Raw genomic sequence first — 17,028 nt, 5'->3', positions numbered from 1 at the left:
CATGTACCTGCAGTTTGCTTAAATTATAATAAAAGTAACCATTTATTTAAAAGCATTGACATGTATTTTATTATCTTTATTGATCATCACAGTTTTATGGCAGACAGAGAAGGGGGATTGTATTAATAATTGTTCTCATACTAAAGACAAAAAAACTGAGGCTCAGAAAGGTTAAGCTAGAACTCAACCCAAGTTCTTCTAACTCCAGTCTCAGCCCAGAGATCTGCCATCCTAGTTGGCACAAAGCAGCCGTGAACAAACACAGTGAGTAAGATGCAGTTTCTCACAAAGAAACCATGCAGAGAACTTCCCTGCCCATGTCACTCGAATGGGTAAGAACACTGAGAATAAAATGGTTCCCTCTACCCTAAGAGCCCCTAAGCCATTTACCTCCCACCACTGCATGAAGTCCATTTGTCCAGAAGTACCATACAAATATTGTCATTTTCTGTGTGTCATGACACAGTTGAGAAACACTGCTATTGAAAACTCAGAAATATACAGAATGGTCTTACATAAATTTGTCTGACAAAACATAAACTTCATAAATGTTATTAAATTACCTGTCTAAAAAAGTTAGCAATGATATAAAAGAATCTTGCTTCAAGGATAATTTCTGGACCTAAATTAAATATATCACTCACTGAAGAAAGTTACATAGGAATTCAAGCAAGTAAGAATAGGGTCATCACTGAGATGGTCTTGAATTTGCTACAATTTTAAGCCATTCACAAATTGCAATACTTATTATTTGTTTACACAGACCTCACAACTAAATGCACCAAGCCTTTCAACCAATATTGCCTTTGAGACCTCTACATTTGTATAATGTTATCCTTAACCTTATCCCATGGTCACTCCTTCAGAGGCATGAACCCTTAATGTTATTTCTATTCTAATAACCTTCTAGTTTGGCAATATTAACTCATGGAACTTTGAAAACCCACACATATATCAAAGTCCTCACTTTGCTGAAGTTTGTGCACTTGAAGAAGTTGGCAGAAAGGAGTGCTAAAGAAAAGTCACACTGTAACTTCCAAGTCCTGCTTCATCCCTGTAGACGTCACCAAGTCTTTAAATGGGTGCTGTCAGATTTGGTGCTATCAACTTTCATCCTCTGCTAAGTATCATTTCAAAGTGAAACTAACACATCAGCCCAAAATATATCAGTCTCTTCCATCCTTCTTGTTCCTGACACTTTTGTAATATTCAATAGGGGACTTGAAAGTTACCATGTGACCTTCCCTTAGCAATCTTTTCTTCCAGATTGATCACATATAAGAAAATAGGAAAAAGGTTTATCACTGACACAATTTCTGTTAAAGCCATCATGCCTTTTTCCATACAGCTAACAATGACAACATGGAAACCAAATAAAAGTTTGTATCTATATGGTATTTTACAGTGCAACTTACAAAGCACTTTCACGTCATTATGTATTTGACCCTCACAGCAATCTGTGAGATACACAATGCAAATATTTTATAAATGTGAAAAATGAAATTAATAGTAATTAAAGGACTTGACCAAAGTCACATATCAAATAAGCAATGAAGTCAGGACCAAAAGCTATGTTTCAACTCTTAATCTAGTTTCTTCCCATCCCATCATGACATCCATCAGGTAAAACATTTCTTTATCCATAAGAGGATTCCACATTTTAGGTTTTCAGAAATCATACCATTGAACTCATTTGTTTCTGTTCACCTCGAAACAGAGATTTCATGACCTATTCACACTCAATAAAAGCGTAAGTATTAGTTTTAATACAGTGTGTCTGGCCTGAGAGTTTCTGCTACATTTTATAACACTCTCTCCTCTACTAGATCTCCTTTTCTCTTCATTAGAAAAAGAAAAAAGTTTCAGGCTGGGCACAGTGGCTCATGCCTGTAATCCTAGCACTCCGGGAGGAAGAGGGAGGATTGTTTGAGGCCAGGAGTTCAAGACCAGTGTGAGCAAGAGTGAGATCCTGTCTCTATAAAAAATAAAAAGAAAATTAGCTAGGCACGGTGGTGTGCACCTATAGTCCCGGCTTCTTAGGAGGCTGAGGCAGGAGGATCACTGGAGCCCAGGAAGTGTGAGGTTGCAGAGAGCTATGATCACACCACCATACTCTGCCCAGGGTGACAGCGTGAGACACTGTCAAAAAAAAAAAAAAAAAGAAAAAAAAGAAAAAAGTTAAGGGCACACTAATTGTATTAACACAAGAAAGAGTATGACTTTTTCCAAACAAAGGAGAGTATTTCATTAAATGAATTTTTTAAAAAATAAAAACATTTAAAAACCAAATAAGAAAAATTAATATAAAATAATAAAAAAGCAAAGTATTATACAATTAAAAGTAAAATTTAAAACTAAAGACATAAGCTAAAACATTTCAAAGCAATATTAAATATCCAATGAAGGAATAAGCACCAAATACACCAAAAGATAAAAGTCAAACAAGGAAAAAATACAAATTCCAAAATGGAGGTATTTGTACCACCTTTGTGCAGGTGATATGAGGTGGTACAAACAACCTGTAGGCCTCCTTTGGGCCAAGTTTCTGGTAACAGATTCCAGAAGTAGAAAATCGGGCCTTTGGCCTCCCCCTTAGGTAGAAGACTCAATACTACTGTCCTTCTGTGTTAAAAATAGGTGTGTGATAGGAAGACACCTCCTGAACACTGAGTTCTACCTATTCATCTCCTCCGACCCATACATCAAGCAAATGCACCCATCATACACTCTCCCCAAGCCCAGCTTTTAAAGTTTTAACTCAGAACAAGTTTGACAAGCCCTTAATACTAATACATAAATCATTTTTGTTTTGACCAAACTGAATTCAGCCATATCTAAAATAGATCAATTCTAATCATATTTAAAATTGTTTTAAAATAAACTTAAATTATATATATGTTTAATCTGTCACATATGTTAAATACAATACAAATTACATTTTTGAAGAATTAAAATACCCTAAAAATATAAACTGTAAGCCACCCTAAATATAATTTAATCTTACTTTGATGATTTAAAAGCAATTTAGAAGTATTCAGTGACTTCAAATGTTTTCAATACTATGACCACTGTTTTGAATATATCAGAAGTAGCAATAAATGATACAAGGTTTAATGGAAAAAATTCCAGATGATGGCCACCTCCTTTCTTCTTTCCATATCCATCTATAAACAAAATGGTCATTGCTAATCTGGACAATTCCCAAAGGAAATGAATCAAAAAATTACCAAAAGATTTTATAATCTCCCAAGTAGAGTAAAATATAAGCAAATGGGTTTAATAATGAGCTTTATAATGAATTTTGGACAGCTATAAACTAAAATGAGACAAATATTTAAAAATTAAAGTTTTATCTTTCAACTAGTATTCCATTTTTATATTTCCACTTTTTCAGATAAATATTCAATGTCACTAACAGACAGTAAATAACTATTAAAAACTTAGAAACTAGTATTTTTGTACATAATTCTCAGCTATTTCTTCTTTAACATGTCTAAACCTGTACATAGTGAACACAACCAACACATAATCTTGATGAAACTGTGCTGTTCCTTATTGTCAGTGATTACTCTGCAGGTATTCACCACTAAAATCACACATTTTCATAGTAAAAACTAAGGCCCTAAAATTTAGTTTTCAAGTCCTATGCAATAAGAACAAAATTAAATAACATAACACATTACTTTCTAAAAACCAAATAAATTAACTTCATTAACTTCTTATAATTATTAAACAGAAAATGCTATTTTAATTTATATAAAAGAGTAAAAATGACCAAAACTTTGAAAAAAAAAAAACTCCAAATATTACATAACTTCCTTGTCCAAACATCATATCCAAAATACACTGGAATCTCAGAAAAAAAAAAAAAAAAAAAAAAAAGTCATTTAAGAATTCTTTCTGGGCCGGGCGAGGTGGCTCACGCCTGTAATCCTAGCACTCTGGGAGGCCGAGGTGGGCGGATCGTTTGGGCTCAGGAGTTCGAGACCAGCCTGAGCAAGAGCGAGACCTCATCTCTACTAAAAAAAAAATAAAAAAATAGAAAGAAATTATATGGACAGCTAAAAATATATATAGAAAAAATTAGCCGGGCATGGTGGTGCATGCCTGTAGTCCCAGCTACTCGGGAGGCTGAGACAGGAGGATCGCTTGAGCTCAGGAGTTTGAGGTTGCTGTGAGCTAGGCTGATGCCACGGCACTCACTCTAGCCTGGGCAACAGAGTGAGACTCTGTCTCAAAAAAAAAAAAAAAAAAAAGAATCCTTTCTGAACCACTTCCATGCAAGCTTATTTAAGAGCACCTATACTTTTAATGCATACCCTGAGAACATATGATGTTCCAATGTATTAAAACACATCTGATTTATTTGGGTTCCATTTCAACCATGTTTTCTGTACAAATTCGTAAGTTAATTTCAAACAATTTCCAGCTTATAATTTGATAATAACCTTATTAAAATAATAGTCATCTAAATTTTACAACTATCCAGGTAACAAAATTTTAAAGGACTGCTTAATATTAATCAATGGTAAATTTGAATACTAAACATACTGTTATGCTGCTGCATTTCTGCTACCAAGACAAAATAATTTTTAAATTATTAATTTCTGGAACCACATACATCTGCAAAAGACTATCAGATATACTAAACTGATAGTTTTGTGTTTGTTTTTTTTTTCAGATTCAAGTGATAAATAAGAAGGAACTGAAAGAGGAAAAGGTTCTATCTGATCTTTACCAGTTCTGTCTACCAAATTACAGTTTGTGGTTTATCGACAGTTCTATTAGAAAAGAGTTTTTTCTAAAGCACCCATTGCTTGTGATGATAAAAATCTGCAGCCTTTCAAAGTCCTTTAAAGTTTTTTAAAAGATTTAAGAAAGCTTCAATAGGTAGTAGAAATCGGAACAATCGTTTATTAATTTCACTTTAATAACAGAATATAACTTAGCACGTAATCATTGAACACCATTTGTATGCAAGACACCATCCTAAAGTCTGCAAGAGATTCAAAGAGGTCCTTGTCCTTAAAAGCCTAAAATCCAGTGGACAACATCAGTCAGGACAGTAAAAACCTAGTTCAAGATAGAATATAATTGCCATAAGACAGATACCAAAAGGATTATCTTCTGCAACTTTTTAATAAACTTTATTGTGTATATGAGATTTGCAACATGATGTTATAAGATACATACAGATATTCAAATGGTTATGGTAGTGAAGCACTTAACATATCTATCATTTCACATAGTTATTTTGTAACAAGAGCAGCTAAAATCTACTTATTTAACAAAAACCCCTAATACAATTTTACCAACTTTAGTACTCAAGTTGTACAGAGCTCTAGACTTGTTACATATCTGCTACTTTGTATCCTTTGACCTACATTGCCTCATTTCCTCCACCCCTCCCCCACACCTGTGGTAATAACTGTTTCATTCTCTATCTCTGTGTCTTTGAGCTTTTTAAAATATGTATTTTACATAAAAGTGAGATCATGCAGCATTTTTCTTTCTGGGTCTGGCATGTTTCACTGGAATGTAACATCCTCCAGGTCTATCCATGCTGTGGCAAATGGCAGGATCTTCTTTTGCAAGGCTGAGTAATATTCCTCTGTGTGTGTGTGTGTATCCCATTTTATCAATTTGTCCACTGAACTACCACCATATGACTCAGCAATCCCTCTCCCCTCCAAAAAAGATGAAACCACCACCACACAAAGACATTGGCACTCCCATCTTCACTGCATTACTCACAATAGCCAAGATACGGAAGCAACTTCTTTTCATATTTTTTACTCTGCAGCTTCACTTTCAAAAATTTCACCCATTTAATAATGTAATTATTGTAATGTAACTATTGTAATGTAATGTAAAAAAGGAATACTTAATGGCAATTTATTACATCCTCAATACCCTACACAATTTCCATTCCTTTTCTTTAAAAGCTGTCTCAGTAAGTAGTACCTTCATCGGTTCTTCAACAATTCAACCCACATTCACCGAGCACATGCTAGGGGTCAGACACTGTTTTAGGCTCTGAGTAAACAAAACTAAACCCAACAACCCCCTGCCAGGGTAGGTTACACTGTAGCAGAGAGAGTGATTCCTGACCTCCTCCATTAGATGTAAATATTTATACCAAAGCAATATATTCTTTACTCTTAATTATTCACACAAGATTTTGAATATGAAGGAAAATTCCAACTAACTTTGGAACAAGATAAGCATCTGGCACCCAACTGAGAGCTGACAAGATGTCTAAGTGCCTCTCCCTCCATCATCTCACTGTCCCCAGATCTCCCTCTCCTCCACTGCTCCCCATGTGCCCCCTACTGAGCTGAGTCAATTGCCCTCCTGTTTCAGTGGAATACACTGCAAACCTCTAACATAGCCTCTACTACACTGTTACAACCAGTAATTTGAAATTGACACTTTGCCCTCAAGAATGCCATCTTCTTAAATTGCTGGCACTTGCAGAATGAATGGAAGGCTGAATACTTCCTATGGTGTTTAAGCTCTTCTTCCCATAGCCTTCTGGTATCTGTTAATTAATATAATATCACAACAATTCTGGTCAAGCCTAGAATTAGTCAGGGATTTTATAAAATGAGAGACTTTCTAAAATTGCTGCAAAAAGATTTCACTGCTAATAGAGAAAGAAGATTGCTCGAGCCCTCAGATGAAGGCATCCCTGGCTGATGACGAACTGCAACCTCCTGAGAGACCTAGAGCCAGAACCACCCTATTGAGTCACTTCCAAATTCCTGACCCACACAAACCCTGAGAGAGAAGAAAATGGTTCCCTTTGTTTTTCTCTGAAGCCACTATACTTTGGGATGAGCTGTTACACAGCAGTAGTAACTAGAACACACACATACAGATCTACACACCAAACACAGGATACCCAGAAAAAGACTCAACTCTATCAGGAAAAAAATTTTGCCAAGGTCTCAGCCCTTCCAACAGAGCATTCAGTGGATCACATAAAATATTTTTTTCATTGATAAGTCTTTAAAGCACCCAAAAATTGAGCAAAAATTTTTCACATATCAATTAAATTTTTCTTCTTAGAGCCAAAAAAAATAAAAGAAAAAGATGATTGTTTCAAAGGTAGCACAACTATTGTTAAGAGGTCAGGGTCTTGTGTCATAGAAACAAGTTCAAATGCCAGTATTGTACCTTAAAGCTGTGTACTTTCAACAAGTTGTTTAACCTTTCTGAGCCTCCGTTTCCCTATCTTTATGAAAACGATAACAGTCTCTAATTCCTATGGTGGCAGTGAAGATAAATGGGACAGGTAGACTCTTGGCACATTTCCTGGCATTCTGTAAGTACCAAATATCAATCAATAGTATTCAGTACTATTTCTGTAAATCATCTAACTAGCAGCCTAATCTGAGAAAACAAACTGATAATCAGGCTCTGTAACCACAATGTTATGGCTTTATTTTATTAACTGAGAACTTTAAACAACAAAAAAAGCTTAATGAAATTCACTGAACAAACTGACACATATCATACAAGCAAAAAAGAGTATCAATATACATAGGGGAAAGATGGTAAAAACTAACTAGAATTTGACAGTTAGAGGTACATTTGATCCTTAGTTCAGAGATCTTTCCACTATAGTAACCTGTACCTTTTTAATTATGTTGAGTTTACAAGGCTTTCTCTAAAATCAAAATGCTCCCTTAAAAAAATAATTTAAAAATAAATGTTCCTTGAGGGCTATCGGTTTTTCACACCTCACTGTGAAACACTTTAATCAGATAAGCATTTTAAGAAACACCCACCTACTTAAAGAAATTGTTATCTGAAGATTGAGAAGAGGGGTAATTTTAAAACAAGTGTACCTGGGGTGGAACAGCCTGTCCCATGCTCACTGCCAGACTCCTCACCAGTCACCAGGCAGCATGATGACAATGGCTGGCACCTGCCAGGTGAGCAGAGGGGCTCTAGGAATCATAAAAGGCATTAAAGCAATTTCCCTGTAGGGCTTGTACCAAGCGCTCTTCAAGGAAACTTCAAATTCTATTATCCTACTGTTCTCTTATGCAATGTCTTAAGTGTTGGTACCACAACCTCCTAAATAAATACCTCTAAAAAGTCAATTCAGAGCCATTTTTAGCAATTCCCCCACAAGGCCATTGACTGACCTATCACAGACATGTGAACCAAGACATTCCTTTCTGTAGATAAATTACTACCTGAAATAAAACAACTTATCCTTAATTTATACAAAGAGTCTAACTACACCCAAAATAAATATAACAATTGAAAAACCATTCAATGTAACAATATAGGAACACTACAGTATCTCAAGAGCTTTCAAATCTATTTTTAGTCCTTTCTGGTCCAAGTAAAAAGCATTAAAAAAAAAAAAAAAAACTATTCTAGCTTCCATAATGTTCCTTAAGCATAAACATAAGAGTCTGAAAGCGGGAAAAGTTTTTAAATGTTAAACGTTTAAACTTACTTCCAGGGAAGAAACATTCCTTTGGAACTGATTGAAAAACAAAGGATTTATGTGTGATATTCTCACTGTTATCTGAAATATCACGGCCACCTGCTTAAAGCACCCCAAAAATGTCTATTGCTAGTATTCTAGATACACTTTAAAATGCAAACCATAAACATTAAATTATTGCCCTTTAACTTGCAAATAAAAAATAAACATTTGGAGGAAAAGAAAGAAGGATATTATTTGAGCATAATAAAAATCTCCAAATGAGAAAATATTATCAAAAGCATATCGGGAACATATTACCTTGGAAGTCAAGAAAGCAATGTTCCAAGAAAAAGCCTGAACAAACTTGTTGGACTGCGGCAACACAGCAGCAGCCAAACCACAGCTGGGGAGGACACCACTGCGAAGACAAAGGCAGCAGAGGCCCTGTAGCCTCTCCCATGCAACAGGGGGGCTTATTAGCGCTAAAACCCAAGAAGCCACTTTGGCTTAAAGCAAAAATAAAGAACATGCATACAAATTAAAGTACCTATGAGAAAGTTATTAATCAAACCATTAAAATGTAACCTCTGCAACATACTATCCAAGTAATAGTCAAAAAATACTAACTGGTGAAATTCGATTTGCTTTTTACACTTGCAGGCAGCTATGTGAAGGAGGATGTAATGCCCCAAACCAAATATTAAAGTATAAATATTCTTAATTATTTTCTATGTAAAACAAAAATTGCATAACCGAAAGATAAGGTTCTAAAGAACTGCATTAAATTTTGTTTCTGGTTAGCAAGTAAGAGAGAATAAAACAGTTTAATTTTCTTCAACCTACGATATATAGTTAATACTCAGTCCAGATTAATTTATCTTAACACATCTGGATTGAGAGGGACTCAGAAAGAGCTCCTTAAATGAACACAAAGCTGGAGCAAAAACAACTCTCATGGTAACCACATTTTACTCACAGATTTTTTTCCATGTTGGACAATAATGTAATAATGTCTCTTAACCTAGTTTATTGTCTGTATGATTTATCAAGGTTCTACTTTCTAAATGTTAGGATTGTGTTGGGTTTTGGGATGTGTGAATCGTAGATGGGTTTGAAGGTAACCCCCAAACATATATATATATATATATATATATATCAACTGTCCTTATACATCTTGTGATGTGAAGAGAGGAAAAGACAAGAGATGTGCCTGCTAAATGAGAAGAGCCTGAGCACGGCGTATCCCGAAACAGCCCAGTCCAAGGTACACATGGACACGTATTCCCAATGTCCCTGCTGCTGTCACACATTTAAGATCACTTCTACAAGCAGCTCTCTGTCAATCAGTATAATCAACATTCATTTTTTCATAGCCAGGCATTAACCTAGGTCAAATTTCATTTATTCATTCTGTAAATATTCATTAAACATAACAAACATGGTAAGCTTTTTCTTAAGGATACTAATTAATAAATTTTTGTCCATGAAGTGCTTACTTGAAGCAGGGCAAATATTTAGACATATTCATATGTCTATATATGACTATACTAGACATATTTATAAAAACACAGTAAGTGTTAAAATACAAGCAGAAGTAAATGTGGATCCTAGTATCACTATAGATAAAAAGTGATCAAATGCAAGAGTAATCATAGAAATACCTTTTATGTGCAGGGCATGGGGATACTAAGAATTCTCTGGCTCAAGGTTATGATTTAAGAGAAGAATGAAAGGCAGTCGAACTGTTAACATGAGACAGATATAAGAAAGATGGGTAATTTGATATTGGGTTGGATGCAACGATCAAAGTAGAAAGTTGGTAGCAAATGGGGACTTGTTCCTAAGAGAAATTATTCTAGATACAGAGAAAGGAATAAAGAAAACACGATTTGCTAAAGCTGCATTTAAAACTACTAATAAATAGCCAGAACTGTTAGATCAAAGAGTCACTAAATATGGAGAGGTAAATCCTACAACAGAGAAGTGCTGAGGATGGAGACCTGCCGAGTCAGGGTCAGCACCTACAAGAAAAACCTCAGTGATTGTTTTAGGTGGAATTATATTGGATTCATTAATTTTAGGGAATACACTGTATTCCCATCTAGAAAAAACTACCTGAAACACGTATAGTTTATACTCAAATATCTCCTCACATGATAAAAGAGCCTGCACTGAGCTTGCGTGAGGTCAGTATGCAACGAGAGCAGAAGAGCAGTGCTTAAAACACAGACTCTGGAGCCTGACCACCCTGGACAAGGCTCGTAATGTCTCTGCGCTTCAGTCTCCATGTGCAAAATGGAGATAAACATTTCCTATCTCGTAAGATTTTCGTGAGGCTTAAACAGTTAGTGCATGAAAAACACCCAGAAGTGTGCCTGGCACAGAGCAAGTACCATAAGCAGCTGCTGCCGCTGCTGTTGCTCCTCCTCCTCCTCCTCCAAGCAGCAGGATAAGCTGTCAGCAAATAAAAGAGAGAGAGAGTGCCAAGGCCACTGCCTAGGAGAGAAATGTTCAGAGGAGGCATCTCTCATCTTTTCTTGAGTAAGGGTTACTTTCCATTTCCCTGAAGTCTTGAGTCACTTTGGGGAAAGTGGAGGCAGTATGGTAACTACGGGTTCTGTCAACAGAATTGAGGAGAGGCCATCGCTGCTGGCTGTACTTCTCTGCCTGCTGGGAAGACAGACAGCAGAGTGAAGAATGACAACAGCAATTAGCTTGGAGATCTACCAGGAAGAGCATTAAGATCTAAATTTTGGCATTTCACTCTCGGATAGGTGGAGCAGAAGTTACTTGGGGTTGTTCTGCCAGGGAAACCTCCACGATCAAAAGACGCTGTAACCAGTCCGTCAGACACCAATGCTACTAACTCACAGGGAACACCGTAGGGAAACATCACCAACCCCTCTCACAGCCATTTTTATACCTGTGAGGTCCTCCATATGAAACTAGCATGCTATTTTCCAGAGCCTTCTATAATAAAATGTGATGTTTAAAAAAAAAAAAAAAAAGCCAATGTGATGTCTTTCAAACAAGTCCAAACAGTAACAGATCAAAGATCATAATCTTACCAAAGCTAGCTGTATCATTATATTTTAACAACCAATGCTATTTCAAACCACTAAAACTTAATTAACAATAACTTGTCTCTCTCTTACGATCTAAGTTATTCAGAGTAAATGAACAAATGTAAACTTCTCTATTAAAAAATAAACAAAAGCATGCCAAATACCTTAACAGAGTGTCACGAATCTCAGTATAAACCAAGTTTACCCTGAGCTTATTTTCTATGTGATCAAATAGTCATCAAAAAATAAACCAGTATTCTGGGCATTCTTTTACAAAGAGCAGTTTAATTGATTTCCCAACACCTCTTCCTTGCCGATTATTCAATGAATCAATCATGATAGTCCTGCCTCCCACTCCTCTACCCCTACGCCGCCAGTAATTATTTCACAGATGGTTGGGCCCATGCCCACTTTGGCCACTAGGACACAAGGAGAGGTTTGCTGGGGGATTTGGGGAAAGACCTTTCCTGGCCCTGTAGGGAGAGCTGTGAAAAGCCAGTTTCTGTCACCCCCATAATCGTAAATGAGAAAGAGTTCCAACCTCTACCGACAGCCATCGCACAAGCACAAGGAATCGAAGCCTTCCAATAACACCACGACTGTGGGGGGCAGAGCCGAGATGCAGAAAGAACCCAGATACTTGACATCCTCTTACATGAACTACCGAGTGCCCTTATTATTAAAATCGGCTTTATATTTGTATTCCAAAACATCTTAATTTATACATTTTGTCTTCCAAGCCTATTACTATATAAGAATTTCACCCATGCTCAATTAAATGTTAACAAAAAAAAATTATCCTACTTCAAATAAGTTGATGCATATATTAGACTCTTATTAAAACAAATAAGTATTGACAGTTAAATAGGAACATTCCAGTAACTTTTTAAATAATTTCTGCACTTTATCCATTTAAGATTTAGCAATAAAACAGAAAATTGAGAAAACATTACATAAACAAACCTCAACTCAACATAAAATTTTACTTTTATAGCCCTCTTACCTACAGATAGCATTAACTTTAGGGCACAAAAAGGTGTAACTTGTTAGACATTAAAATATTAGTTATCATACTATTTAAGCCTTTCTTCAAAAGAAGGAAGGTGACTGGTTTTTGCATGGTTGAGTTTAGCTTTTAAAAAAATCTTTAGAATTTTTTGACAGCCATATATAATGCATTAATCACAACCTAGAGAAGCCAAAATTGCTTACTTTAATCATTTATTATATTTCAAATTTTACTAGGCTGGATAAACTTAAAATACAAATGAAGATATTTCTAAAAATTAGTGATTTAAACAGTAACAGCAGAAAGACAGGAAAGTAATAAAAGCAGGGCAGGAGTAGAAGATACAAACTGGAATGACTAGTTCATGAACAGTAGGAAAGAGTGAAGGAAGGAAGGAGGGAGTAAACCACTCACAAGTCTTTATGAAAAGGTTACAATCTCTCTTACTCGTGCATAGATTGAATGTTCTATAAGGCAGACTGATGTATCCTTCAAGATCACTTTAGCATGAATTTAAAGTTATGGAAAATCCACGTTTTCCAAATGCAGTTAGCCTGTTTTACAAACAACATCAGGTGAGCATTATTCCACACACCTTAGGTAATACTATGGTTGTTATTTTCAAGATTAATTCATAACAAATACACTACAGAATAGATTTAAACTGGAACTGACAAAATAATATATCCATTTGAGTACCCATTCTGCAAAGAGGACTTTGTTGGACCTGGAAAGAATGCAAATGGACAAACTTTACTCCATGTAGAACAACACAAAATAACCTCTTTAATCAGAGAATGCTCCCTACAGCTTAGGATCACTCTCTGCCCTTGGACATGCCTGAGGACAGCAGCAGTTCAAATAGGCCAGAGGTGCAGCAGGCAGGGCTGGTGGAGCCAGAAACGTGGGTGACTTCCTACCTAAAATTAGCCGTGCCCATTTCACCACAGCTGGGTGGGGCTCCTCTATTTTAAGGTGTACAGCTCTAAATTGGTTAAGAGGAGATCATTGCTGGCTGGTTTCTGGAGCTAAGACTGTCAGCAAACTTTCCACCAAGGCTTTAGGATAGCCCATTAGTCTCCACAAAACCCCACACTTAACCATCCTGCTATCCAGGATCTGAGTGCACTGCAAGGAAGGTCCTACACTGGAGATATCCAAGAAGATGCACCATGCAAAGAAATATTAAAAGAATAAGCAAGGAGACATTCCTCATTCTTGTCTGCTACCCATGCCCACACACACACACGCACAATATAGCAAAAGTGGGGGGAAATTATAAAAATCATATTAAAGTACTATACTCTCATCTTTTCAGGAAATCATACAGAACTGACAACTAAAACTCTTCCAAGTAATGTCACACCATTGTTTCTCTCTCTGAAAGTGCTGTGCCACTGAAGTCAATCCAGCCCAAGGGGCTGCTCAGTCTACATTCTGCATTCCAGAAACATTAGAAGGGAATTGGTGTAGCTCCCATTGATACTGGCAGAGAATCTGCCTTAATGTTTTTAAAAAGATGCTAAATTTTCAAACACAAATGAAAGAAAATGAAAAGACAAACCCTTTCCCAAAAGTAACAGTAACTTTATCAATGAATCATGGTAAAGTTGAGTTGTAAGTTATTATGGACTTAACACACAACTGAAATTCAAGCTGCTCAGATAACATTCACGATTTTTATATCCCCAGGGCAAAGACCTAGCATCTAAACTGTTATTACCAGAAACCTGAGACACTCCACGCAGAATACACATTTAGTACTATTATTTTCCTGATACTATCATGTTCCAGCAGTCCACAATATTAACACTGGCTTTGACAGATTCAATCAGTTATTTTAAGAATTAACAGAACACACATACCTTCATTTTCGGAGGCATGACATTTCACTTTCAATACCAAGTCAAAGGTTCTTTCTGGATTGGCCCTAAAAAAAAAAAAAAAAAAAAAAGAAAGAAAACTTTGTTATATTTATTCCCTATAACAAATAAGCATCTCCATAAAGCTTATATTAATTCCAAAACTACTCTTGTTCTTTACATATTAAATATAACTATATGACTACGGTATAGCAGAAATAACAATGAAAATGTTTTCTCCGATTAGAAATTTAAGATTACTGATATTTAGGAGACGAGATCTGAGACTTGGGGCAAAGCATTTAACCTCTGAGACTGTTTTCTTACCTTAAAAAAATAAAATAAAATAAAGTGCCTTGTCCACTTCACAGAATAATCGTATTACAAGTCAAATAATATATGGGCAATTACATTATAAATTAAGTGCTGTATAAATGCAAATCATCGCTTTTATCTTATTGCCTCAAAATTGGAAGGCCAGTGTGTCCCTAAGTGTTTTTAGATCCTGCCAACAGAGCTTAACACAAGCTCTCAGCCTTTCTTCCAAGGACGTGCAATCCGAGTGTACATGACCCATACCTGGCTCCACCTGCCATGTTCTATTCACAGATCACCATGGGACATTTGTAAAGGTCCACCAATGGGATACTTTGCATACACTTTCCTTGAGATGTATTTGCGGTACGTAAGCATGTTTAAAGTAGCAAACTATTCAGAGACTCTAAAGATAACAAAAAAAAAGACTTCTTTCATACCAATTATCATTGGGGAACCTGGACATCAGCCCCCAGATTAAATTTTCCTGCTCCCAACTGTCAGGCTGATTTGCATCATTCAGAACGTACTGACTTTCTTGTTACTAACTCGCCACACGGTTAACCTACTCATCGGTTAAATTTCAAACTGTAAACTGAAATCTATTAAGACACTTTTTTTTTTTTTTCAAAACAGAGCTCTGTTTTATCTCTCTTTCCATCAGAGGGTAAAAAAAAAATAAGCCTCGTCTGATACCGCAAGTCCAAAGTGCTAACATCTTTCGGTGATTCCTGCTGACAAGACCTTAGTGTCTCTGTATACACACTGGCTGTTTTCAACACGTACCTCCTTCAAGAAACTAAGGCCGGCTCTCACTTCTAAATAAACACTGATTTTTAAAAAAATTTTTATTACAAGACATGAGTCTAGAACATAAGAAGTGACAAGCCATAGAAATTGAGTCACAAATACACATTTCCTCAGCCCTCCCACTATTAGCTGGTTTCAGTGGGGGGAAATCTCAACTCTGACTCCTTCCCAGCCCCACAGGTGCACTTCACTCCCCCCCTCCACCGTGATGTCAAACAATGAAGGAAACAATTCCGAATTACACCATTTTCCTAGTTTCCTGATGCCCTTTAGCACCTCTCTGAGGTGTAACAGTTAAATACTGGTTCAGTTATACCGTGGAATTCAAAAGGCCTTTCGCAGCGATACAAACACACATGATACTGTGGCACTCTGGCGGGGGTGGGGAAAGGATGGCCGAGGGAGGCAGGGATTCTTTCCAGAGTTTCAGGAGAAAAACACACACTCACGCCTCTGAGACACCTAGGAACACAATCACCACCGTAATTAAAATCGCTTTTTACCCAGTCTCCTCAAGTAAAGTAGCCACTGACGAATACTTCAGCACACACAAAATGCCATCTAGTTGCGTGGCGTTTTGCGGGCACCGTGCAGACCCAGCGCCTCATAAACAAACGTCAGAGAAGAAACAGCAGAAAACAGCCAAAACTGATCGATACGATTAAGAAAGAAACGGTGATCTGAATGCTCAGAAAGCACTTCAAATGATAACCGCTCCACCTCATCGCTGCCTCCCTGCCGGACGCCTCACGCGGCAGCGGCCGGACGCGATCGCCTCAGCGGGGGGTGCCGCGGCCGCCCCTCCCCCTCCCCCAGACGCGGGCGGCGACCCTGCGCTCCCACCGCCGCGCCGCGGGGCAGCGCCAACCCCGCCCGGCCGGGACGCCAGGCTGAGGCGGCTTTGCGGCCTAGCGCCGTCCCGCCGGCCGGGCTCGGGGGTCGGGCCGCACCCCCGCCCTGCCCGCCGACGCCGGCGCCCCGGGAGCCGGCCGGCCGCTGAGGGGCCGAGCGGACCCGGGACGCGGGCGGGGAAGGGGCCGCCGCGGGACGCCCACCCCCCACGCCGCTGGCCCGCACTCACTTGGTCCTGCGGTCCATGGTTACATGTCGGAGCGCGGCTGCGTCCCGCCCCCGCGCCGGCCTGGAAGCCGCTGCCCCGGGCGCGAGGGTCGCGCCGCCCCCGCCCACGCCGGCCGCCCCGCCGGGAAGGAGGCTCCTCACAGCCGCGGCGGCGGCGGCGTTGGCGGGCCCATGTCCGCTGCGCCCCCGGCGCTTCCCCGCCTCCCACCCCACCCCCCAAAGCCTCCGTGACAGCAGCGGCGTGGCCGCCGCCCCCTCTCTGCCGGCCGCCGCCTCCGCCGCCACCACAGCCGGGCCTCTCAGTTCCTGAACCGGGGCCGCGGCACCTTCTGCAAACCAGGAAGTCGCGGGAGGGGGAAGGGGCGCGCGGGGACGCGCCGGGCGGCTTCACCTGGGCGGCGGCGGCGGCCGGAGCCGCGGGGGGGGCGGGGCCGGGGC

The 17,028-nt window shown here is 38.6% G+C and overlaps 1 protein-coding gene across 3 annotated transcripts in view; it reads right to left on the bottom strand.

Annotated features, from left to right (window-relative positions):
- DENND1B (DENN domain containing 1B) overlaps nt 1–16,781 on the bottom strand; it is a 174,200-nt gene extending 157,419 nt beyond the window's left edge. For 2 of the 3 annotated variants that reach the window (XM_069459324.1, XM_069459326.1), the window contains exons 1-2: nt 16,592–16,625; nt 14,389–14,453 (exon numbers count right to left, since the gene is read on the bottom strand). In XM_069459324.1, coding sequence (XP_069315425.1) covers nt 14,389–14,453; nt 16,592–16,608 — 82 coding nt within the window. In that variant the 5' untranslated portion in view covers nt 16,609–16,625. Of the gene's footprint in view, nt 1–14,388; nt 14,454–16,591 lie in introns of all 3 variants that reach the window. The other variant, XM_069459325.1, reaches the window with a different exon arrangement.
- Between the last annotated feature and the right edge of the window lie 247 nt (nt 16,782–17,028).

Source organism: Eulemur rufifrons, chromosome 27, assembly GCF_041146395.1.
Source record: "Eulemur rufifrons isolate Redbay chromosome 27, OSU_ERuf_1, whole genome shotgun sequence".
Lineage (NCBI taxonomy): Eukaryota > Metazoa > Chordata > Mammalia > Primates > Lemuridae > Eulemur > Eulemur rufifrons.
This window is presented reverse-complemented; position numbering and strand designations above follow the sequence as displayed.